The sequence below is a fragment of the Larimichthys crocea genome, chromosome XIII (assembly GCF_000972845.2).
Source record: "Larimichthys crocea isolate SSNF chromosome XIII, L_crocea_2.0, whole genome shotgun sequence".
In the NCBI taxonomy this organism is placed as follows: Eukaryota; Metazoa; Chordata; class Actinopteri; family Sciaenidae; genus Larimichthys; species Larimichthys crocea.
In genome coordinates, this window is record NC_040023.1 from 33526154 (window position 1) to 33552656 (window position 26503).

The 26503-nt window shown below is 43.1% G+C and overlaps 2 protein-coding genes across 3 annotated transcripts in view; both read right to left on the reverse strand.

Moving 5' to 3' along the window:
* Positions 1-7353, reverse strand: part of mtmr11 (myotubularin related protein 11) — a 30009-nt gene extending 22656 nt beyond the window's left edge. For both annotated transcript variants that reach the window (XR_003463584.1, XM_027286870.1), the window contains exon 1: positions 6808-7353. Coding sequence is in view for 1 of the 2 variants with exons in the window: in XM_027286870.1 (XP_027142671.1) it covers positions 6808-6864 (57 nt within the window). In the remaining variant the exon portion in view is untranslated. The remainder of the gene's footprint in view (positions 1-6807) is intronic.
* A 5365-nt stretch (positions 7354-12718) lies between these two features.
* otud7b (OTU deubiquitinase 7B) overlaps positions 12719-26503 on the reverse strand; it is a 29391-nt gene continuing 15606 nt past the window's right edge. The window contains exons 2-12 of the mRNA XM_019279140.2: positions 25560-25807; positions 24341-24511; positions 23953-24183; positions 23160-23261; positions 22555-22682; positions 20864-20970; positions 20292-20419; positions 19764-19913; positions 18900-19014; positions 18179-18257; positions 12719-17263 (exon numbers count right to left, since the gene is read on the reverse strand). Coding sequence (XP_019134685.1) covers positions 15782-17263; positions 18179-18257; positions 18900-19014; positions 19764-19913; positions 20292-20419; positions 20864-20970; positions 22555-22682; positions 23160-23261; positions 23953-24183; positions 24341-24511; positions 25560-25644 — 2778 coding nt within the window. The 5' untranslated portion in view covers positions 25645-25807 and the 3' untranslated portion in view covers positions 12719-15781. The remainder of the gene's footprint in view (positions 17264-18178; positions 18258-18899; positions 19015-19763; positions 19914-20291; positions 20420-20863; positions 20971-22554; positions 22683-23159; positions 23262-23952; positions 24184-24340; positions 24512-25559; positions 25808-26503) is intronic.

Below are 26503 nucleotides of genomic sequence, written 5' to 3' on the forward strand. Positions count from 1 at the left end.
AAAGCCATACACTCTGCTGTTTGCTGCTGGTGGTATGTTGAGTTTTTGAGTAGCCGATTTCTCTAAAATAAAAAATGAAGAGTGGAGTTAACTCCTAAACAAAGAACTAATAAACTAATTTGCTAATTAATTAAAGTCGGGCCAAGTGAGCCATGAACACAGCGGTAATGAAAACAAGGTACGGTTTTAATCAATCCAAATTATACAAGCTCTAATTAATGTCATATGGGCAACTTTGCTCTGGTGCAATAAATGCTTCTATACTGCCAACTCCGACATCTGTGTTAAAACAGACACTGGAGAGACTGAGAGTTCTCCCTGACCTATATTTTCTATGTGTTTAAGACTTTTAAAATACGGTTATAGTTCCAATAACTTTACAGACCAAATTATAAGATTGAAAGCTCTCAGAAAAACAACTCTTTTTTTCTGATGATAAGGCAGGACGCTACCAGTTTACGAGTTACTTTCTGCTTGCCAGAGCATTGTTAATTTTTTTTTTTTCCATCTGGCTTTAAAGCGTCTTATGCCTTTGCCTCAGTCTCTCCATCAACACCCACAGAAAACCCGCAGCTGAATTCCTTAAGCCATTTTAAGAACATCAGAGACTACTCACGTCTTGTTTTGTTATTCCTTTCATAAGTCTAGTGTCTCAGATCCGTTCTCTGAAGGTTGTTACGACTGACAAACTCTGGCCTCGGGGTTTTCTTTTTGCGAGGCAAGTGAACGCACTGAACGTTTGCAGTGCACAAGGTAAAGTGCTGCTCATGTGCAGACTGGTTTATGTACATAATGTGATAAGGCTGATATGAGCACACACAAAATATGTTTTGTCCTTCACTTGGAAGTTTTGCACTACAGAGATAAGGAAAACGAGAATGTCTCGGCACAGATTTAAAGATGCCTGTCCTCATCTCTGAGTCACGTATCATCCAAAAATAAACCACATTTCCAGGGCTGTGTTTCCCACATTTCACTTTGCTTTCATTATGTGGCTTCGGCGTCCCCCCTCTCTATCACTTTCATTACCTCTTTCTCCCCCTGCGCTTGCCTTTCTGCCCCACTTTTGCCCTCCTCTGCTCCCTCCCCTTTCGTCCTCGGGGGACAGTGGCCAAGCTTATTGCAGTTTTCCATTGCTCATGGCTTCCCCTTGCTACTGTGGCCAGACTCCTGCAGTAAACGTGCTCGTTGCCCCGGGTCTGGAACATACTTCGCTTTCCTTAAAACATCAGGCCAAACTCAGGAGGGAAGAGAACAACAAGGGGAAATCTAGACGGACAGTGGAGAAACAGCACTCTCTCATTTCAATCATCATGCTATCGCTCTTAAAATCTTATTTTGACTGACGCGGAGCCTCTTTGGACAAACATCTGTACGAGCCAGCAAGCTGAGCTGCATTAGGAGTGAGCTGATTTCTCCGTGGACCTTTTAGCGTTACCGTTTTTAGGTCTTTTCAAAGCTCCTCCTACTGAGTTACGCTCTGCTTGGGGCTTGTAAAACACACATTAGCTTTTAAGCCACCGGCACACTGTACTTAAAAAGGTTCACAGGCTGTTCGTTTGTATTGTGCTTTTCCATTTCCTCACATGAATGGCGACAGTCATGTTGCATTGTGAGGTGGGCTGAAAGATAAATAAGGACATGATGTAGTTCTGCTAAATAGGGCTCCCTTTCAAGTGTTTCCTATTATTCTATTCAATCTGATTTTTGTTTTTTTTTGTCTACAGAAATAAAACAAACTGAGAACTCTCAGCAATTTTTGGATTATAGAAGCAGACCCATAATTATATACTGTCTTAATGCACTGAAAGCAAAACAGAGCAGCAGTTCACAGTGTAAATATACCAGCTCGTGTCGTGCAATAGCTGCATTTTGGCCTCAATGTGAGTAAAGACAGATCAGATTCCAACGTATAGGGTAAAATAATAAATCAATATTTCATGATCTGGGAATTCAGACGCTTAATATTTAATGTGTGAACCTCTGCATCAAACTGTGGTGAACACAGCGTTTAACCCATTTCTCTGCAAAAAAAAAGCCTGAAGCAATTAGCACAGCTCTCTCTGTCACAACGTTTTATTGTGAAACCGTCGGCGAATGTCTGGCACCGACGGCAGCGTCTGCATTCTTCTCTGTGCCGACTTGTAGACACACAACAAACAGAAGATTACTGGCTCTTTGGATGTTAGTCCTGCCGAACGCTTCGCAGCACATTTGTCTCCTCTCACTGTTCGGCGCGGCCGCAGAGTTTTAACAGATGTCGTGCGCAGTCGATGATGCATTGTGAGGTTCAAAGATCATGTGAAGCCAGATAAAACAGCGTTTTCTTATTATAGGAGGATAGACGATTAACATGAGTGCACAGCCATGAAAAGGCTCATTAAAGTCAGTGTTACCTATTAATTACCTAATTACCTGCCACAGTTTCATAATGAGCCGAAGATATTTTCACACATAAAAAACTAGCTGGTCATACTGGGCAATGTGGATGCACATATCAGCTGGATTTAACTTTAAAATGTACAAAATCCTGTGAGAAACACTTAAAGTTATTACTAGAGATATCTCAAGTCAATCAATCTGTACAGGCTAAAAGAAAGCAAATCAAAAATCTGATCTGTACTCTGTTGTCCAGCTCAGCCTGCTAGTGTTGCAGCGCTGCTCTCCTTAATTACAGCCGGGCTCTACTGCATTATGCGAGAGCGAAAATTAGACTGTCGTGAATGTCAAAAGTAATTTGGTCACACCGGTGATTGACTCTGTTCTAACTCCCAGGTTGAAGAATGAATCTGTTATATCTGCTCTCTCTGTATCAGCGGAAAGCAGAGGAGACGTGGAAGTTGAAGACTTTCGAATGACTTGTCTGTGTTGATTTGATGTTTTCAGCTTTAAATATTAAATATTAACACTACCTGGTCTGCAAGCACACACCGTGCTGTCATGAATGGGTAACTACCCCATCAGTCAAGTTCCTTGAAACGTTACCCAACTGTCAGTGGATCAGATCGAGTCGTCATCATCGTGTCTGTTTCAGTCTGAACTAAGAAGTAAGTAAGCGTTCATAGAGTTATTTGTTTTTTGTTTGATCAACTATTTCAGCGAATATTGATGATTATAATACAGATTCAATACACTGTCATGTACAGGTTAGATAAACTGGCCAATAATATGATTGGACAGGCACTAATACCTTGACAGCATACTGCAGGTAAGACTGGGAGTAACTTGACCTGCCTTGGCGAGGACCAGGACTTGACTCGACTTAACCTGTGACTGGACTTGACCTAGAAAAAAATTTGGGACTCGTTTGAGACTTGAACCTGAATCTGAAAAGTATAAAACATTCAGCCGGCAGCTTCTCCGTCACTTTCCCCGGTCATAATGACGCAGGTCGCTAATTAACATTAATGCTGTAAAAGTATTCAAAAACATCAAGTAAATAAAGGCGCCGGTGCAGCTTGCTGACCTGTTTCCATCAGCCTGCATTCACAAATCAAAGCCAGTGTTCTGCCTGTCAGAGGAGCCCTGACGTATCGGTTTCCTGGATACTTCTCTCAAAAGGAAGGAAGGTTGCCTAGTAGCTAAACGGAACGTTTTGTGACTAAAAGATCACATGTCTGACACCCAAAGCAGCCGGCGCGTCCTTCAACAGCAGCATTTCCTCCTCTTGGTCTCTGGAGCGCATTCGTATCTCTCTAAACCTCTTAGATTCTCGATCACAGATGAGAGTGTCAACGAAATGGCTTGAGGGAAAGTCTAATGCTGAACATTGGCTCATAATCTCTTGTATGAAACGTTGTTATGACAGTCATGTCTGACAGCTCCAGGCCCCACGAGTCACATTAACAGAGCCGTTCCATACAGACAAATAACAGAGCCTCTCAAGACTGAGCCCTTTAACGAGTAAATAGTGCAGCTGGTTAATTATCACCCAATGATGGATCAATACGCCCTCTAAGAGGACCATAAATCTGCTCCGGCGCCGAGGAGAGCCCATTGTTGTGCTCTGTTGAAGCGGTGGAAGCCGTGGCTGGCAGTGAGTGTGACGTCTGACGTCCTGTGGGAGCGGGTGTGGGTGACCATACTGCTTTGACCCACTCCTAATCAGGCTTGGATCTTCAGCCTCCCTGAATAGGGCTCAGATGATCCTTCCTCTGGCATTTTTTGCTTCTGTGGAGCTTTGTGCCGTGCGCCTTTCATGCTGACTGCTTCAAAGCTGGCTACGAGATGCAGATAGAGAGAACTCGAGGGGATAGGCGCAGCCAAAATAAGCCTGAAGAAGGCTTTGAGCATCGTTATGCGTGTACTGTTGTTCCTTCCTAACGGTCCAGTGTGCAACATTTAGGAGGATCTATTGGCAGAAATAGTATGTTTTTCTTTAGTGTACGATCACCTGAAAATAACGTGGCGTCACCATGACCAAACGCTGGCTCTAGATAGGGCCTTTCGTGTTTTTTCACATGTTTGGCAGCCATCATAGATCTTCCTACTCGCTTTAAAAGAGAGGGTGAGACAAGTGGGGTGATTCAAACTGCACTTCAGTGCTAGATGCCACTAAATCCTGCACACTGGACCTTTAATACCCCCTGGGTTTGTCATTTTACATCCAAGAATGCCAAACATTTCCTCGTTAAAGCCTCTTAACTGTAAGGCTTTGCTGCTTTTCCTATTATTATTTGGATTTTGGACTGTCGCAAGCTGAGGAATTGTGATTCTTTTCACTATTTCATGACTTTTTGTAAAAAAAAAAACAAATAAATAATTGATAAATCGAGAAAGTAATCTGTAAATCAAATGCTAATAAAAATGAGTTTATGCCATCCAAAAGCGAGAGAAGAATTTAAACTGCAAAAAACCATCTGGTCCAAATTCAGCCTCAGTTTTTCTCAACACATGCGCTCGTGGAAGAGAAAGCCCACAAGAGCGCGTGGGTGGCCTGTGCATATAATCTACACAGCCTACTACTCTACATTATCATATCTCAGGGTCGGACACATGGGATTCCTCTGGCGGCCGCGGTTGGTGGGGGGATGGCTGTGATGATTTCTACGCCAGTGTCTCCCTCTGAAGTAATCAAATTCACCTCTACCTCCTCAACCGCCGTCTCCATGGCGACAGCCAGATGTTGTGTACCCACCCACCTTCCCCCCAACTCCACATGCAAGCCTCGCCCGAGGGGCAGAGCAGAGAGGCATCTGTTAACGTTTTCCCCCTGCGGCTGCTGAAAATAAACCAGAGAGAGAAAGAAAAAAGAAGCCAGGCAACACACAAAGACGACGGCAAGAGAGACTTCTCAACTCTGAACACCACGTGTACACACTGCTCCTGTGCCGTCTGTCACACACACACACTAATGAGGCTGACCCTTTATCCTCTCAGGTGACATTATCTTACTGATGTGAAGTACACACAGTAAGCAGCATCAATCTTCCAGCAAATCGCGTGACCTTTTCGAAGCATTGGCAAGCGACTGTTCAGCAGCACACAGTTCTGTGGAGAAGATGATGATGATGATCGCCTGCACCCGTCTGTCTTTGTGTACGACAACTTAATCCCCACCTTTCCTGCAGGTGAGAGGTGATTAAGATTCACCACCACTTTGCTGGCCTTTAATAAGACAATGACATTATGTGTCCTTACAGTAAAAGCAAGCATCTCCCTGTTTCTTTCTGTCCAAACAAAAGGAAACTCCTCCACTCCTCCACCTCTTTCCAGCTGTGAGTGGTGAACAAAAATAACAACAACAAGACAGTTTCACACATTCACACACTGAATAGGCTCTCTGAGGGGACTTGCAGGTTTCTAAATCCTGCCTTGGGCTACCCTGAATGTACATTTATAAAGCTCTGCACGATGTGTGTGTTTCCTGCATCATGACATCGGCCTCTCTGGTGTTTAATCACATGAGGGGAGGTGTGTTGTCTAAAATTAGCTGAACTTTTTCATGTTGCGAATCACGATTCAGCTTAAAAACACAGAAGCTTTGCTTCGTTATGAACACTGTAGGTTGTGTCATTTTTAAGATGAGGAGGCAAGATGATAAATTAGGAGACAAAACGATAAACTAGGGGTTAAATTAGGAGACAAGATGATAAATTAGGAGACAAAATTATAAATTAGGAGACAAAATGATAGATTAGGAGACAAAACAATAAACTAGGGGTTAAATTAGGAGACAAGATGATAAACTAGGAGACAAAATGATAGATTAGGGGTTAAATTAGGAGACAACATGATAAATTAGGGGTTAAATTAGGAGACAACATGATAAATTAGGAGACAAAATGATAGATTAGGAGACAAAATGATAGATTAGGGGTTAAATTAGGAGACAAAATGATAAATCAGGAGACAAAATGATAAACTAGGGGATAATTTAAGAGACAAAATGATAAATTAGGGGTTAAAATAGGAGTAAAAATTATAAATTAGGAGTAAAAATGATAAACTAGGAGACAAAATGATAAACTAGGAGACAAAATGATAAATTAGGAGACAAAAAGATAAACTAGGGGATAATTTAAGACACAAAATGATAAATTAGGGGATAAATTAGGGGTAAAAATGATAAACTAGGAGACAAAATGATAGATTAGGAGACAAAATGATAAACTAGGAGACAAAATGATAAATCAGGGGTTAAATGAGTATTAAAATGAGCCAGCCTTCAGTTTGGAGGTCTGTACAGGAGTAGAAAAATGGTTTAAATGTCTAAATTAAAAGCTAAAAACATGCCCAGAAACAAGTTGAAGCCGTTCAGTGAACACAACAAACAAAAGCTAGTGGAGTTAGCGTCCTGCTGCTTACCTTGATGTCCGGGAGCATTTGTCTCACTTTGAACGTGGTTTTAGATCCTGTCAACATGTTGGAACTCGACGAGTAACAAAGCCGACTTGAATGAAAGTGTACAAATATATTTAAATAAAAAAGAAAAAGGAAAATAAACGTGCTGTTTTTTAAAAGAGGCTAACGTCGCTTGTAGCCGTTAAAACCCGCAGAAAAGACGAACGGTTAACGGTTACTAACGGTTAACGGTTACTAACGGTTAGTTTTAGCCCGTGTCACCGGCTGCTGCCGCTGAGGTGTTCAATGTGCACAGACAAACTATTTTCGCTCTTTTCATCGCTATTCCTGCTGACATCATCCGCAAAAACAACACACACACACACACACACACACCTATTATTATTATTATTAAATATGAGATATCATCCACAAGCAGCACCAGTCACTAGTTATGACCGAGTCGTGTTAGTCACTGTGTTAACCGTTATTTCTGCTTTCCTCAACCCAGCGCTCTGTTTGTTTATCCCCTCGCCATAGTGAAACACACACACACACACACACACACACACACACACACACACACACACATACACACTCACACACTCATACTAGTGGAGAGAGAGAGAGAGAGGGAGTGCAGCAGTGTGTGTGTGTGTGTGTGTGTGTGTGTGTCTTAAAGAGGCAGTACATCTGGACCGGGAGTGTTCCGTTTTCCTCACTTTAATTAAAACCCATGAACTCACCACCACCACCACCACTTAAACACTGACTTGGTGCCATAAAAAATACAAAAAAACTTAATAAATAAAACACAAAAATGCACCATTATTAGTAAAAGTACTGCATCCGATATAAGCAGAAGTATTATTAGTATAGTATAAACACTAAAGGTAATCTCATATCTCACTGTTACTTGTTTAACTGTTATTTATACATGTGTATATACACACATGTATAAATAACAGTTAAATAGAACCAGTAACAGTAAAAAAAAAAAAAAAGTAAAAGTGAGGTAACAGTGAGATATGAGATTACTTTTAGTGTTTATACTATACTAATAATATATTATTATATTGTTTAAAATAGGATTTGTATAGGGTATATTGTTAAGGTTTTGTTTTCTTACTACTGTTTTCTTGCTATCACTTACCGTTTGGGAGCTGCGATAACAAAAACAATCTCCCTACTACGGGGATTAATAAAGTATTTCTGATTCTGATTCTGATTGTTTGGTCTAGAGACAGTGCCACTGAAGAAAAAGACAGGAGGCAGAGCTGGAGGTAGCAGAGATGAAGATGATGAGGTTCTATTTGGGAGTGACCAGGATGGATAGGATCAGGAATGAGTACATCAGAGGGACAGCACATGTTAGAGGTTTTGGAGATAAAAGTCAGAGAGGCCAGACTGAGATGGTTCGGACATGTCCAGAGGAGAGATAGTGAATATATTGGTGAGTTTTGATCTGCCAGACAGGAGGCCTAGAGGAAGACTAAAGAGGAGGTTTATGGATGCAGTGAAAGAGGACATGAAGGTAGCTGGTGTGAGAGAAGAGGATGCAGAGGACAGGGTTAGATGGAGGCGACTGATTCGCTGTGGCGACGCCTGAAAGGAAAAGCCGAAAGGAGAAAAGGTATAAACACTTAAGGTAGTCATTATGCTATGTGTACATCACCCTCCCCTGCCTAGTGTAAAGAAGAAACTGTTCTGGAATTTTCTATCCTTAGGTTACACGAGGTCCCGTGTGGGCCTTGAGGTCCTCAGTATTAGTTGTTAGCCATTGGTTGAGAACAGTAGGTGCCAGTTTATCTCAACACTGTGGTGACCAGGGTCGAAGAGACCTATTGCTGCCTTCATAGACATAATAGATAGCTTGTTGTTGACGGTACAATCTGTGTAAACAGACATCTGTGTCTCCAGACTAGAATATGCTGACAATAACACCTCCATGGGTAAAAACATTCTCTTTGACTAATTCTGGCTGTATAGTATTTGTGGTGTTATCTTGGGGTTTAAAGTCCAAAGTCCAAATCCACCAGCACGAGTTCGGCAGAATGTGACTGACTCAGGCACTTCTGATGAACTTTGAGAGTGTCTCTAATTCTCCTTGGCCAAGCATCAATAAATAATACAGCATAAGACATCAGAGGCTCCTGAACACTTTCTTCCTTCCTGACCTCACCATTGACCTTTGACTTCAGCATTTTCTCCAAAAGAGAAACAACATTTTAAAGACCCCGTCCAGAGTCACTATTTAGTTTTTCTACTGTAGAAACACGGTGTTTCACTATGGCTGCCTCCATGAAAGAGGGCCCACTCCCTCTGTAGCTATGAAAGGCAAATTTTCAAGTGGCAAAAACAAAAAGATTTTGATTTTAAGGTGATTATACATGCATGAAAACATATCATATTCCATGTTTGCCTCATTCTGAAAATATAGGCCAATCTCTAGAACAAGAACAATCTGTTGGCAGACGATGATTATGATGATGTTTTAGTGTCCAATCACCTAAAAAAACAAGAACCAATATATTTTTTTATACCTTAGAATGAGCTTTTTATATCTACACAGAGAGTGGCAGACATATTGACATCATATCCGTGAGGTCGCCCACGCTGTTTTGAAGCTCATAGTCGCAGCCTCTGCCGCTCTACATATTTGCAAAGATGACGTGGATCATTGGTGGTCGGTTAAATAACGCCTGTGTGCTCAAACATGCCACCTGTGACGGCACCTACCTGTAAACCAAAGTGGCCACGCTTTTAATCACACATAACTTTAAGCCTTAATATCATTTCAAACAGTGAGTTAAATAGAAATTCACCCTCAGTACAGTTGTCATGAACAGGGACATTAGCTGTAGAGACCAAAACTGTTTTTTGTACCAGGCTGTAAACATGTTTATTTCTGCTGTGAAGTTGTGACATTTCAACATGGGGACTTATGGAGACTGACTCACTTCTGGAGCCAGCCTCAAGTGGACGTTTGAGGAACTGCAGTTTTTGGCTTCACTTCACAGCCCCTTGACATCTACACAGAGAGCAGGTCCTCTTCCGTGGAGTCTGCCATGTTTCTACAGTAGCCCAGAACGGACAAAGAAAACACTGGACCGCTCATGTTTTTTTTGGTGTATCACAGCCACCATAGTTTTCTAGGAAGGGTGAGGCGACGGGTATTGAGCGGGTTGCAATCTGCCTCACCAATGCCATCAAAATCTACACATGGGACATTTAATGTTGTAATGTAATAGTGATTGTATAGTTTTTATATTTTACATACGTGTGAATATTTAGTTTTTTTCTTTTCTCTATTTTTAGTAATAGTAATGAATTCATTTGTAGCATTGTAGCATTTTACAGTTGCAGCTGGCCCAGGTGCAGGTAATGTCATCTTCTTTAACAATGATCATATGTCCCTGAATATGATATCTTAATCTGCAAAGTTCAAGAGATCTCTGTGGAAAGTGAAGTGTGAAGCAGAATTAAATGTGCTTCTCATATAAATTTGACTTTGTTCTCCACTGGTAGCTGCCTACACGACCAGTTCGGCCTTGAATGACATGCAAGGAAACAACTTTTGTTTAGCACACTGTTAGTGAAATGAAAGAGTCGGGTTTGCTTTTCATAGTGAGTGCTCTGGCTTTGTATTCAGGCAAATTGTTGTCGAGGGTTTAAACTGAAGCAGTAGCTGAGCCAGTAAGCCAACATCAATAAAACCATCCAACACGTGACCCTTCTTGTGTTTCAAGCCTGCAAAACTCTGCCCTCAAAAACAAAATAATCGAGTTAATTTACCATCGAAAAACCTGTTTTTGTACCTTTGTACCTTTCTTTCGGATCCTTTGGCAGGTCTGCGTGGAGGCTGGCTCCTCTCTTCTTTCATCCAAACTTGTGAGGGGGGAAAAAAAAACCCTCCAATAACTCGGCTTCAAGAGGGCAATTCAGAAGAAATTCCTTTCCAGCGAGAACAGGGAAAGTCTGAACAATCCTGAGCGTCAGTCTGTCCTGGCGAACAGGTGTGGAGACGACGTCCTTGTGAACTATAATAGAGAGAGGTCTAGATTTTTTACCACATGGGAAACTCTTCAATATTACATAAGCGTCTCCAATTTCTCTGATATATAAAACAGTCCCAGACACAGGACCTTGCATCATCTGAGCTGGAGTTATTCGACAATGTATAATGCAACAAGGTTATAGGGTAATACTGAGTGACACACCTAACAAATATTCAGAACAGAATATGTCTGAGCTGTGTTTGTCTGTTCAGTTTGTTTCTATTCAACTGAGAGGTTAGTGTGTCTCTGCAGCTCCACTTTAATGAAGCTCTGTTTGTCTCCCGCCCTGCACACAAAGCCGACAACTATATAACAGAAATTCTGGAGCTGGTAGGGATTCAGTGCCTTGCTCAAGGACACTTTGGCAGCACAGGATACTTTCTGGTGACTGAGGACAGTCTCATAGCACAACCCTAAAACCTCAAGTAAGCTGACTTTAAGAGTCAGAAAATAGCAAACAGAGAAAGATGGGCTGCTATTTTAATTAATTTATTTAATGTATTCATTATTTTACTTGATCTATAAAGTGTTCTTACCAGAGGTCCAAAGATATTAAGTTTACTATCACATAAGACAATAAAACACGTGACAAATGACCTATTTAATAAACTTTCTGTCTCCTTAATTTACTTAATTATCAATATAGTTGTTCCAACCGTCTCAGCTCCAGCTCAGTGCTGAGTCTTTAAAGGACTAGATTTAAAAAAAAAAAAATGTTGTTATACTTTATTAATCCTGCAATGGGGAAATTCTTTTTACACTATTTTTATATGTTACATGCATTTTAACCCAGACACACACATGCAGTACAAGGGCTCATAGACATGCAGTTGGAGAGAGATGGTGGAGTGAGGGGCGACCCTCCTGAGAAGCGCCCAGCGAGCAGTTTGGGGGGATCGGTGCCTTGCTCAAGGGCACCTCGGCCCCAGGAGGTGAACTGGCCCCCCTCCAGCTACCAGTCCACCTTCCATATTTGGTCCACGCGGGACTTGAACCGAGCCCTTTAAAAATTTAAAATGTGTCGTTACATTAATAGAGCATGAATTGGATTTTTTAACGATTAATACCACCATCAGTGATGATGTGGTTATAGCTTTATGATCCAGCAGTCTGTAGATATTCATATTAAAAAACACAAACAAAGAGAAGAAGCGTGTCGTTCTTGAAATACAATGAGAATTTATTCAAACGGTGCAAAAAAAATTAATAATTATAATAATAATTATAATAATAATAATAATAACAACCTAACATAAAATCTGATGTTCTTTCTATCCAGATTGCACTGTCACACAGCCTTAGGGCTCTCCTCTCAAAGAAAAAACAAAACAAAAGCAAAACATTAAAACGATAAAAAATAAAAAAACAATAACAGGACAAATGAAATCAAGTTAAAATAAAGCACAAATTTGGTAAAACGGATCGCCATTTACATGCAACAGTTCCAGTCCCATGCAACTCGAAGTATTCCATGTCAATGTCACCGATGATGAATATTCTGTCCACACAGAAATTACAGTGTCGTACAATATAGAAAAATATAATCGGGTCAGCTGTGTCGCAAACCGAAAAAAAATTCTGAGCCATTTCTCTTCTGGTTTGGAGGAAACGAGCTGGGTCAACAAGAACATCACCGTCATGTTTTAGCATAGCACGGATTGGTGGTTGTAGAAAAGAAAAAAAAAAGTAAACATAAATTTACAAATCAGAGAAAAACAAACAAATAAAAAGCCGGACTGCTAGACGATTAGCCATGTGAGAAAGAACATCCTAAAAATGTTGCAACTAAACATTCCACAAGGAAACCTATTAAAAAATCTCACTATAAATATATATTCTCAAATGGTATCTTGTTAGGTCAGCATTGAGGAAATTAGTTTGCAATGAGAGAGCCTTGAGTGTCAGGAGGCCCGTCTGGGAGTCGCCTTCGACAGCGCAAAAAATGTCACTTTCTGTTAAAACACAAGCTCATCATCCATACCTGTTTGAAGTTTTCCAACAATATACATTCTTACCCTTTTTTAAAAACACTGTAAAACTTTGGGCTTATACAAAAATAACTTGGAACATATTTATACAACCTCTCAGTTTTTTTTTTCATTTATTTAAATACAAAAGTATTTGTAGCCTTGTAAAGTCTGATGTCTTACATGTTTCTGAGGCATCCGTTTCATTGCAAAAAAAATAAAAACATATGGTTTTGTGAGCTAATTATTACTTTGGAGGGTCGAGGGAAAAAATAAGAGTATGCACACATACACATTTCTTTAAAAACAGGCATCACCTTCCCACAGTGAGGGAACACTTCATGTTCTTTATCCGATTTAAAATGTAAAGTGTATGGACACATGTCAACACACATAAACACAGCAAATGCAACTCATTTTTTGGGGGAGATAGCATCGGGAAATAGTGTTTTATTCTCATTAAAACTCTAGTGTTACTTTAAATGCACAGCAAAAAAAAAAAAAAAGACTCCCTTCTTCCATGACCGGCTTTTGCAACATAGACTATTAAATACTGTAATATAGTGTTACATAGTGTTAAATTAGCACTATTGGAAATGAATCCCAGATATTTTGGTTGTTTTTTTTTGTTTTGTAGTTTTAATGTAGGTCGTGAGGGTAAGCGCCAAAAACACTGAGTTTAAAAAAAAAAAAGAACAAATCAAGAGCGCCCTCAACTGGGCAAGGCAGTGAATCGCATTCTAAAATTGTGCTTTTCTAGACTTCATGCCAAAGAACAGATTCAAAATCAAAAACGGGTAGAGCAACTCGAGTCGCGCTACGTCAAAAGAAATTCCTCCCCATTGGCTTATCACCGGGGACGTAATAACAAATTTAAGTAGTCATTCTGACATTAGTACAACTAAAACAGCCTTTAATTTGAAATGAGAATAAGGAAGACTCGAACAGAACATCAGTCTGTATCAAATATGCCAAAAAACAAAACAAAAACCATTTTTTTACATTTCAGGGCAGTAGTAATAGAAACTGCACGCGATGAAGCAAGCAGTGGATACTTGATGTTCATCTTGCACGATGTACAAACAGGATTGTGATGCCACGGGGACAAATGCTGAAAAAGGCAACTAGGAAACTGAGTTAGATGGTGACGCTGGCACCAAGATGCTGTAGCTCTACAGTAACTGAATCCTTTAGAGAAACACTTCTGACCTGTGCCCCTGATTTCCCATGAACAGAGGTGGCAGTGTCTGCAGAGATGAACAAAGGACAACAGTCAGGCCACTTCAAAAAACAGTAAAAAGTTTTGTAACCTACGGACATCAGGAAAGTGCTTGAATTTGTGCAAAAAGACATAACGCGACTGGATTTTGGCGGGACAAAAAAAAAACGCCAGAGATAATGACACCGCCATCAGTAGAATTTCAGAATTTTGCAGTGGGCGAACCGAACCAACGAGCGTTCAAGATGTCCTTTACAGCCGAGGACACCGTGAGTGATCATGTTTAACGTTTCACATTTCTCAACCATCGGAGCGCGGAGGGTTCGTCATTTCAAGACAGCGAGTTTCAGGATCATAACTTGTTACCAGAATTTGCCAGAACGATGCGAATGCGGTTGGGGCGTCAACACCCAACAAAAGTGCATGTGACACTGGAGACGACGGTCACGACTGCTGTCACCGTGTAGCAAATCAGAGCTTTGTTTTATCTTAATTTAACGTATGTGATGGGTGTCTCCAAGATCTGTTGCGCTGGATGTGACATTTCGACTCTGTAGTGTGTAGTATCGCATGCCTTGGTTGGCCACAATGATCAAATGCCTCGACGCCGACGGCTGTTACAGAAAGAGGAAGACCAAACTAAGAACATGAACAAACGATCAGGCTCTGGGAACAGTGTCGTACATAGTGCTAAGTCATCTTTGTTCTACATTGCCTGGTCGATAACGTCACCGACTGCATTCAGGTTGACATCGTCATAATCTTAATTTGCAGATATATGAACTGGACATAATGTTTACCGGTAACAGTGCAAGAGCAGTTGTCTTCGATGCATGGACATTAATGTGTTTGCATTCTGTAACGTTAGCACCACAGCAGCCCACAGAACGCTTAGTCATGAACATTGCACGGTTGTTTCTATTTGCTTTTTACGCAAACGGTGACCGACGGACAGAGAGAGAGAGAGAAAAAAAAAGCGATTCGACAAGGATTAAATTCTGCTGTTTCCCGAGGTACATATGACGCAAGCATCTAGTAACAGTAGTGTAAAATCTGTATAACACTGAAATCACCTTAACCGGATGTGACTTCAAAACAAACAAACAAAAAAAAACGCTCAAACATCCCTTAATTAACCAATCCAAAACATTATCACCGACCATGAACGGAGTGGACACACTCGCGCCTCTTCTTCTGTTTGTGCTTGCATCACTGTGTATGAAGTAGTGTGAGTCTGGCTTAGTGTATATATATATTTATGTGTGTGTGTTATGTACGGTGCCTGCCATATACATTCTCTCCACTAGGAGGAGACAGTAGCAAGGCGTTAAACTCTGATAACAGGAGGAGAGCCTGCAGCTCACACATACACACACACACACTCTCTCTCTCACACACACACACACACACACACACACACACTCATACATAACGCCTGCATAAGAGCCACAGCAAAATGTAACAGAAGTGCAGTCAGTTTATTCTACGGTCTAACGTGTGACCCCCAGCAGTCAGAGACCGCCCTGTTTATACGGTGGTCGTGCCGACGCTGCCGCTCTCTCTGAGGTCTGTTCCAACAGGAAGTGACACAGCTAAAAAACAAAAACAAAAAAATAAAACAGAGGGAGCTGGTTGTGCCTTTCTTTTGTCCGTTCAGAGGCCGATCCGCCCGAGCCATTATTATTATTATTATTTATATTTTTCTTTAAACTGAAAAAGGCCACTCATCAAATTCAAGCCACACCGAGGTCCGTTCAGAACCTGTGGATGGCTGGTTCTGGCTCCCTCCTTTTCAGCTCTTCCCGGTAGCAGTAGGAGCAGTAGTCGCTCGTTTCGGGGTGTCCGTAGTAGGTGCAGCTTGGTGTCCGACAGCGGCTGGACTGCAGGTTGGCCAAACCGCCGGCGCTGCCCAGTGAGTAGTGTCTGACTGGGGGTTGCCCGCTCCGAGAGTCTAGGTTGGAGCGCATGTCCCGGAAGCCGTTTGTGTAGCTCCCGCCGGTGGGCTCAGACCCGGGGTAGTCTGGTGGGTCGAACTCGGGGGGATATGAGGGCGCGAGGCGAGATGGACTTAGGGAAGAGGGGCCTTGTGAGTTATTGTACTGGGGATGGGAGGGAACCTGCGTCGTGGGGCAGTGCCGGGGAAGGGTGGCGTAAGAGGGGAGGCCGGGGTAAGAGGTTGCCGGTGAGCCACCGGCTAGCTGACGCCGTGTATCCATGTAACCGTGCATATGAAGGTGCTGGGTGAGGGGTGCTGGGGCAGGAGGCTGGTCTATGAAGGAGGGCCGGGGGATGGGCACAACAGCAGAGTACATAGAGGGGCTCAAAGGAGTGGGCTTGAAGGACGTTGACGAGTTCTCTGGCAGCTCCTCTTTAGCCTCGTAAGGCCTGTAGGTCAGCTCCGCACCAACAACCGTCTCCTTTTTAGGTATCTGGATGCCATTGGTGACGCCCTTCCTCTCTGCGTCGCGGCGCTGTTGGTCTTGCTCGGCCCGAAAGCGCTCCTCCGCATCGGTAAGGTAGCGTTGGATCATCTCCTCCTGGAAAGGCTGCCGGTTGCTGGTAGTGAGGAGGCTGGCGAAGACGAATTTCCTCTCACCTTGCATGGCGGCTCGCAGGATGCCCAGGCTGACCTTGACGTCAGCGCTGTACTTGTAGGTGTCGCTCTCAGTGCTGCTCCCACCGCTGCTGCTCATGCTGCTCCCCGTTCCGTTGAGACGCTCGCTGCCCGAGGAGGGAGAGCCTTTCCCAGAATCCTCCGAGGTGTGGGCTGAAGGAGAGCCATCCTTGCTGCCCTTCCTCCCCCTGAACGAGCCCTTCTTCTTCTCTCCGCCCTCCTGCTTGACACCTCCAGCTCCAGCGTTCTTTCCTGTCATCAGTCCGCCCACGTTTTTCTTCAGCTTGCTGCCCAGGCTCTTGCCAAAACTGCCGAGCTTATTGGCCACAGAGTCTGCCCTCTTCTTGTCTTTATCCTTGTCCTTCTCCTTCTTGGTTTTGTCCTTCCCTGCTGTTCCTGTTCCCGCCCCTGCCGATCCACTGCTGGAGGAGCTAGATGAGGAAGAGGAGCTGTTCTTGGCCAAGGAGCCGCCTCCGTTAACCGCTGATCCAGTGGTCGTGTCTCCATTGCCATTGGAGCTGCTGCTGACTGACTCCTTGTCTGACTCTCCTGAGTCAGGAGGCGTGCGGGCATCCTCTCCTGCTGATGCTGTGGGAGACTCGGGCTGTGCCAGGGGGGCTTGCTGCAAGGAAACAAAGCAGAAACACAAGCTAGTGGAAAAATACTGTTGAAAAATATCCAGCAGACCCCAACCTGCTGACCAAACTACAAAAGAAAGAACAACAAAAAAAATCTAATATTTATAAGAAATAGTAAAAAAAAAGGCACATACTCCTCAGGTATGGGAGAAAAAACAAGATATCAAGATATGTGAGGACGTGCAAAGAATGAATCATAGAACTGTTTCTGCAGAGCAATGCAGAAAAACACATTATTAACTCCCAAAATGATTTGTCATGTTACAGAAGCTGCGAAATAAAGAACTCAGTATTTGGAAGTGGCACGGCCTGCATGATGACGCAGGATCCTGCGGTTACACAATCCCCCAATCTTTCAGTAATTATGACGAGCACACAGTTTATCCTCTGGTAGCAGAACATCTCCCCTGAATTTTAATTTCATTGATTGAAAGATAGGGACGTCTGTATCGCCACCAGTCTCTGTTGCTTCACCGTGAAAACTGCTCTGAACTTGTTCTTCTGAGCTCCCTGATGTTAGCATGTGGCACACAAGAGGACCTTTGTCACTGTTTGTGTGGTGGTGGCGTGACTATGACCTGAATGGCCCACTGTAGTTTGTTTTCACATATGCTTTGTACAGCAGTCAGGGTACGGCTGGTCTGATAGAAACATAATTTATAATGAGTGTAGGAAATGAACAGCAACCACAGGCAGCTGCGATACTTAAAGTCGACTGACATCTGTCTGATAATGGCTCTTCGAGATCCTCAACCAGCCGTCATAGTTAGCTGGAAAATAATACACTTTGCTATCTTGCAAAAGCAGCTCGGGCAAAACCAGGTGGGTCCAATAAAACTCCCTTGCTGTAGAGCGGGCAAACATGACTCAGGGATGGATGTGTGGGCTTTCATCTTTACCTCACAGGGCAGGGGCAGCCAGGTGACGGTCATGTAGCTGTGCAACATCTGGAGCTTGGCCTCCAAAGAGAGAGCCACACTGAGGAGGAAGAGGGATAGAGATGAAGAAGTCAAGGCTCAGTGAGAAGAGACGTCCACAGACACATGCAGGTGACGCCAAATTTAAAGAAATCAGGCTGTTGACTTGATACACCCTCTTCCTTAATGATGACTGATAAAATAATTGAATGCAAGATTTGAGTGCTGCTGTCTCACAACAAGTGGTAATTTGCCTGTGAGTGACACGGCACTAAAAGCAGCTTGCTGCTGTGCGTCCTTGTTCTGGACGAGCTTTTTAACTCAATGACCTTTTCCAAACAATATCAACAGTCGTGTAATATTATCACCGCCCACCATTTCATCTGAAGAAGACATCCGCGGGGTGACGTAAACAAGGTGGAAGGTTATTCTTACAGAACTGCTATTTTGGCGCTCCTTCACTCGGTCCATTCATAGAAGGTATTTAGAGATAATCGTATTGTCACTGGCACTGTCGCTAATCTGGAGTCAGAGGTCAATCCCTACACGCTGACACTCAGTCCTAAAGGGACAGCAGGCAAGAGAGCATGCACCTACTCTCACTTTTTATCCGTCAGGTCGGATCAGAATCCGTCCGTAAAGCGGCATCTCGTGAATACGTTTGACCCGACGAACGTGACTTCATGTAAAAATATGTGCGTACCTCGCCAGCATCACGTTGTCTGTGTCATCCTTGCCCCACTCCCAATCTTTGCCGGGGTCCACGGCAAAGTGCAGAGGCAGCATTTTGTGCTCTGAGTCAGTGAGAGGAATCACAACTGCAAAAAAAAAGTATTCTTAGATTTTTATACAGCAGTCTGGATTGTCTGAAAGAAAAACATCTGAGTGCAATCAATTCTTTCAATTTCCATTTTAGCCCGCTGTGTCTGACCGACATTGTTTTTGGCTGGTCTAATGTGATATTTTTAGATCGGTAAACAATTTGACTTCTGGGCAATGTCTTGGTTTTTCAGGGATATACCTGTAATTTATGCCAAAAAAGTATGCAGTGTTTCTCCAAAATTCCACTCTCGACACAGTAATGGAGTATATTACATCATGAGCAAGCAGTAAATTCTTTAATCTTTATTTACTCGCTACAGCTCTTGTTGAAATCTTCTGCATTCGTCGAGCTTTCATCAGGAACTTTAACACTGGAAGGCGGTCGTTTGCTACTTAGTGTTCAGCTACACAGATCACTGGATGTAGTCCAAAGCCCAACGGCCGTTAGTCACGATTCTTAAATAAACCACTAAGGTCAATATTAAAAAAAGACTGACCCGTCAAGCGAAGGCATCAGGCTGTAAAGTGAGAAAGTGGGTACAGAAATCTCCTGTTCTTACTCTGCACACATTCACATGCGGAAATTATTTGACCTTCAGATTTCAGCAGGGGGCACGTTAAAGCGTTGCACCCATGATTGATGTGCTGTGATTTATGGCTTTAAAAAGTCAGCTGCTTATTAGGCAGAGAAAGACAAAAAAAAAAAATCAATATGATAATAAAGATGAATGACGCAGAGCATTACCTTGCTCTTTGGAGCGGTCTTTCTGCTCCATGGAGACCAGGGCAGAGAAGTGAGCCTGGTCGTACGCCAGGACCAGGGGCGAGCGATGGCACTTGGCAGCTGGCACTTCCAGTGGTAGGTAGATGCCTCCGAACGGGATGGGGGCAAAGGCTAAAGGGGGGTGAGTGGGAGGAGGAACAAGGACTTTAAACATCTGAAAAGCACGACCTCAGCACTGCTGATTATGAGGGTTGTATTAATTCCATAACAAGACTGTTGTGATAAATCAACAGTGCAACAGCTACCCGAATTATCAAACCATTAAGATTGTGTGATGTATGTGTCTGCACGTGACAGAAATGGGTCACACGGTATTGGCAGTGGTTCGTATCGTTTGTTTTAAACTGCCTGAGATGCCACATGGGTGTGTCATCAGTCGGAAATGTTTTTTCTTTTAAATACTTCCTCGTGATCGTCTAAATAAAATCTAACTGAGCTACAAAGAGGATGAACTGGATGATCACAAACAGGCGTCCTGAGCGTGCTTACCCTCTCCTCCGGAGTCCCTCAGCATGGTGTCGGCCACCACCACTATGGGTCTTCTGAGGACGTGAGCCAAGACAAAGACGTGGAACTCCTCTAAACTCTCGTAAACCGGTTCATCCGAGGACTCCGCCCTGAAGATAACATCGGCGACAACAACAACAACAACAACAACATGGATTTCGGTTAACAGAAACACAAATGTTTATACTGTGGGAAAGCCGGAGATAATCAAAGTAAATCTGTTTAATTCCTTTTGACTTGTAATAACAAAAGAAGAGTCAAGTTTAGGCTTTCTGGTGGGCCACAAACACAAAATGTATAAATATATAGAGATGCTGTTTTTTTTTAAATTCAGAAGCACATTAAAATGTTAAGAGTTTACATTATAGAGCCTTTTCTCTATATTTAACCCCTTGAACTTGGACTTGTTTGAATAAATAGCAGATTGACTGAAATGAAGGCCAGCCACTCAGTTCTGATTGTGAGCGCAGTTGTTTGTTCATGAATAAAAACATGAGTGTGACTAAGTGTGCGTTGGGTTAACAGTCCCCGCATTGTCCGGAGCCAGACCTTACCCGTTAGTGCCGTTGGTGCTGTAGTGTATTCTCGGCTCGCTGGAGGCCAGCTTCAACAGTTCATTCCACTCTTTCTGCCACTCCTCCTCCGTGTACACCAGACCAGACTGAGGAGAAAGGAAGGACACACACACACTTGCCATTTAGAGAGGGAGTGTTAAATGTCACAAAAGCATGCACTGACGCTATGGTGTCTTAACACAAGGTTACATACTGACAATTGGGGAAAGAGATTTAACAAGAGGCTTTACACACGGTGGCAATGGAACCAGCATCGATATCTTGTGTTTAACCTCCATATATATGGGCAGAAGGAAGCTGCTTATTAATATGTTTCTTTCTCCGAATCAATGACCCTATTCACCGACAGTACAGTCAGACAAGAACGCTTCCCGGTACATCCACATTCCTCTACCGCCGGCCACTGTGCAGCTCCACGAGAGCCGTTTTGGCTTCAGTGATTCGCTTAAGGACACCTCTGTGGTAGCTGCTGGAGAGAAGGTGAGGCGGTCATTGGTGTGGCATCTCCTCTGTGGGTGTCTGCAGCCACTTTGGAAAACATACTTAGTCTGCTGTTAGGCTTGTTTTCATGGGGAGAAAGGTCACTGTTCTCTCTAAAGATCTTCTCTCTGCCTTTGTGTAATGTTCAAAGTAAACTGCAGCGCACACACAAACTCACCCTCTCTCTTTCTGGGGATTTTGATAAAGAGTATCAATGGTAGCACTTATAGATAGTATAGTTAAACAGATAAAATCTTATCTCTTCAAGCCATTGTTTGTACTTGACATAGTCAGCGTGTTGTCAAGGCTGAGCAGAGTGAAAAAAAGTGACTATTAACTCCTGAAGACGATCGAAGAACTGATGAAAAACAGGACAAAAAGGTGACGATGAACTCATGTTACCTTTCTAAAATGAGAAAGCGGAAATCTCTGTTCACTTCAGTATGTGGAAGTGGTTTTCATATTTTAATCCTGCCAAACTTGAAGCGCAAACTTGCCTGACAGCAGTTTCGGAACCAATACAGACAACCTCAGTGGCCCCTTTGTGAACTGTTCAACTCTTCTGCCATAAAATCGACTTTTATAATGCTTGTAATGTTTACTCATCGCTTATTATTACTTAATTTTTCGACACAGGGTTGTTGAATCACTGCTGTAGAAGTACTGAGAGCGTGAAGTAATTGACTTCACTTCAACACTGTATTTCCCCTGAAGTCTAGGCCAGGTTGACCTGGCAGTGGGGTCAAAACTGAATACGTTTTTGTCGTGAGTTTGGTAGCTTACATGTGATATTAAAATAATCCCCTGACAGCCTCAGGCAGAGACGGCACCAACACCAACTTTATTATTCTAGGGTTAGAGACTAAAAAGGCTGAGAACCACTGGTCTCAGCTACACATTTGCTGGAAATCACCCAAAACTGAGCAAAGTTTACAGCAACCCAATGTTGTCCTGCCTGTCTCTGGTGGTGTTTCCTGTTGCCACGGTGTTTTTGAAGGAGATGGACGTAGCGAGCCGTGTGCGTTTCAAAACGTTTCAGGCGAGAATGCATTCGTGTTTTCTCCCCTATTTCACCGAAGGACTCAAACGATCAACATTCTGATCACAGATCCACAAACTTCCCTTCGACGATCACTTCCCCTCATACAGTCAGTTATAAAGATGGGAAATGTGCAGCCTCTATGACGGACCTCTTTGTTCTGCTGGGTCTGCTGCCACCTCCACCTGCGCTTCAGTGCCTCTCTCTCCAACCCGTGATCCATCAGTGCATACAGAGACTTCCGCAGCATCAGGTCCCGATCGTGAAAACCCCACATACCTGCACGAAACAAGACATTTAACATCTGGACACAATGGTGCGCATAACTGCACTTGGAAATGATAAAATAATGGAGAGCATGAGGCTTTTTTAGCTGTTTTTAAAAAATAAAGGCACAAGTTGTTTTATTGAAAGATCAAAATAAATACATCAACTGCAAACCAGTGAATGGGAAGCTGAATTTGTAGCTATCGTTTTAAAAAGCACAGGTTAAGCACACAAATATTACTTTCACACCTACTATTCAAGAGGTGCACTACAAGGGCTTGAATTATGCCTGCACATTAGTGCGGACGTTATTAATTTTCCCGGGATAGGGCTCCTAAGTGGGCCACAAAGGCTAAGTGAATGTGCACTGCAACACTGTAAAACGCAATTAAGGCTTAAACTAACAATGAGGCGCTCTTAATGAATGCTAATGGAGTGTAAAACCTCCGCGGTGTTGGGGTCTTGTTTGAAAAGGTCTGCGGTGCTCACCGAGCGAGGCTGCGTGTAACAGGCAATTTCCATCGCCGCTTGTCGCCAGAGGAAGCAGACTCTGACAGTTTGAAACCACTTTTGTCCACCAGTTCAGACGTCCTGCAGACAAAGAGGAAAAACTTAACTCACCTGTTTATATTACAAATACGGCACGCTATTAACCCAAAACAATTGCTGCGGTGCTTTCCACGAATGGAAAAAATGAAGAGGTTCGGAAGATAAACATACATGTGTCCAAAGTAGACGCCGCATGACTCAGTATTATCGTATATAATAGCAGTGCCTCTAAATTATTCTCGTTTTGAAATTCAGCTATTGATTTGATAGTGATATGACTTTACCAAGACACAGCAGACTTTTTCCCCTAGTCAGAGGTGAGTCAGCAAGACCATGAAACAGCTAAATGAAATTCAGCCATCATTAGTTTTACTATATACACTCATGCTACTACTTTCCTATTGTGATATATCAAAAAGTCTGTTATGAAAACAGAAATTAAAATCTTTATTCCCCTAATTAATTCATGCTTGGCTGTATATATCTGAATTTCATGTGTTAAATATCAGGACTTATTGTTTATTTGTTAAGCTTTCCAATGACGTGCTGTCACATGCGGCGCACTACATTTAAATGCAGGACGAGGAGACCTGCGGGGTGTTAAGATGTCTGCACTTTCTGTACTGAAGCTGTGATGCCGCCGATTGATTGCTTTTGTGCGGTGTCGTCCACTGTGGTGACTCAGCTGTAAATGCGCTGTGAAATCTCATACGTGGCCGGGCAGCGTTCTCACCAGCGTGCTCCAAGGCCACCATCATCGACTGCTCAATGAGGTCCCTCTCGATGAAGCCCCGGAAGTCGTCCCGGTACACGGTGAGGTCTGGTAGTTGGAAAGTGCACAGGGGCGTGTCCAGGAGGGGCTCGTTACTGGTGCCCCCGGTGCTTGAGACGTGAGAGCGGGCCAGAGACACGATGGTTGAGCTGGCGTGGGAAATGCCCCTCGACAGACGCTTTTCTGTAGCCGCTAAAAAGACAAGAGCAGAGGATGTAGAGGAAGGTGTTCTACACTGTATGTTTTTATAGGTAAGTCTTTATCTGTAGGAGGAGGTGTGTGGGAAACAAAAGATAGGGCACGATCCAGTTATGCAACATAAACACATCTCTCTTGCTCGCTGCCTCACCTTGCACCACCTCATCTTGGCGGTGGAGTATAGGCCGTCCTACCCTGGCCATCTCCTTTTCAGGAGGCAGATACGTCCTATCTTCTGCGAACGAATACGCCAGGTTCCCGGCATGCACCTGTCGTAGCTGCTCAAAGTCACTGAGGGCAGCGGTGAAATCCCAGTTCTTGCCTACAGACGGAGGGAAGAACAGGAACATCTGTGTGAGCCAACCGGCCCGGCCTGACAACCTGAATCTTGATTCTATGTCAGCGCCTCCTTAATGAGTTTAAATTATTCACCACAAGTCAATGCAACCACAGGATGTCTTGTTTTATTGGAACAGGCCACTGGCGCATTCCTTCACGCAGGTAAATATCAGAATTTGCAGCACGTCTCGGCTCGCCGCCGTTCACCGCATTGCATTACATTTTTAACCCATATTCTTATCTGCAACTAGTGTTGCTGCTAGGCAACAGGAGCTCTGTTTGACTCCGGCTATACCTTCCTTCTGTTAGTGTATGATACCCTAATTAACAGTAACGAGCCAGAAGCAGTGACTAGGACAGCAGTCAATTTGGATGCCGCTCAGAACATCGCCAGCTGTCAGCTTCCTCTTTTCTTAGTGAGATAGATAAAGACATTAAAGTATCATTCGGTTGAATGTGACAAATGATATAAACTGTCACGCGATGTGGCAAATATGTGAGAGAGAAGCGAGAGGAAATATATAAGATACCGCATAGATACGCCGCAGAGACTCCACAGAATGAAGTTGCTGAATAATAAATTGTGCTGGAAGCGTTCCTGCACTGTATATGTATGCAGGTAATAGAATTTTTAAGTAGTTGGTTCAGTTCAGAGTTTTGTTTACGCTCCCAAACTCCACCCAACTGTGCATTTTCTGCTATTACTGTGGGTATAATAACAGTCTGTCAATGTATTTTAAAGACACTGGAGGGAAATGAAATCCCCATGACTGAAAGAAGTTAATGCAATGGTGGAAATGACATTTTAAGAATACGTATACTGAATCTGGAGGAGGAGGTGTCTCCCTGGGACCAGTTCTGGGCTTACATAATTAGTTTTCGGTGACAATATGGTCCTGTAGTACGACTCAAGGTTTATGTATGACGTGTTTTCCCTCTATTATTGTTGTTTTTATGTATCTGGATTCATGTGCTCAGTTTCTACAATACAAAAAAAAGGGACCAGGTGTCCCTGAAAAAACAAGACTCACCCTCTAGCAGATCTCTGGCCAATCCTGGTTCAGCTCCAGTGGAACGGACAAAGTCGGACAGGACTGCGTCCATATCCACGGTCATGTGATCATGAATTCACAAGTTTGCAGGTTGTGTCCGGGCAGAAAAAATGTTTAAAAAATAAATAAATAAAAAAGAAAAACTCTGCTCTCCTCGACGGGACAGCAAGGGGGAAGGGGGTGAGGGGGATCCAGTCCTCTACGTTGTGCTACTCTAGCAGCCACACCTGAAAAGAGAAGAGAGAGGAAATGAGATTAAACTCATCAGGGATGAAACATTTTTTTTTTAGTGGGGGAAAGATTTACAGCAGCTTACAGGAGATGAAAACAGTGTCAGAGCTTGAATGTTTACATGGTGACTCAGAGGCACACTGATATAGTGACCCAGCTCAACCTCTTTTCCAATGCAGGCCTGTGTGTGGCCTGGTTGCTTTTGAACTTGACACCTTTGCAGTCACGTGTCCCGCACAAGACAACAGGCCGTGGCACACAAAGTGAACAGGTTTGACAAACTGCATGTTCATATTTGCCTTAAAACCTCATAAAAGTCAAATGACGACACGTGCGGTCGTGTAGTTTAGCTGCTGTTAGGCACGACGTCGATCATGTGGTGCAGCCACACGGTAAAGTCGTCCTTCCTCTTCCTTTTTAATTAGCCGTTATGAATTCCAGAAAGCTGTCAGGATGCGTCACTTTTAAAAATCTTGACTCGAGACCAGTGTGCTTTAATGCCGCCTCCAGATATGACCTGTTGAATATGTAAACACATTTTATTTTCTGCCAGAGAACCGGATCACGTAAGGTCTGAGTATATTAACACTTAAACCATGTGTGAGAGAAAGCAAGTCATTTATGTGAAGGGGTTTAACAAACAGCTCTAAATCATTTTGTATCATGGGGCTGATATCAAATGCAGAGCTCCA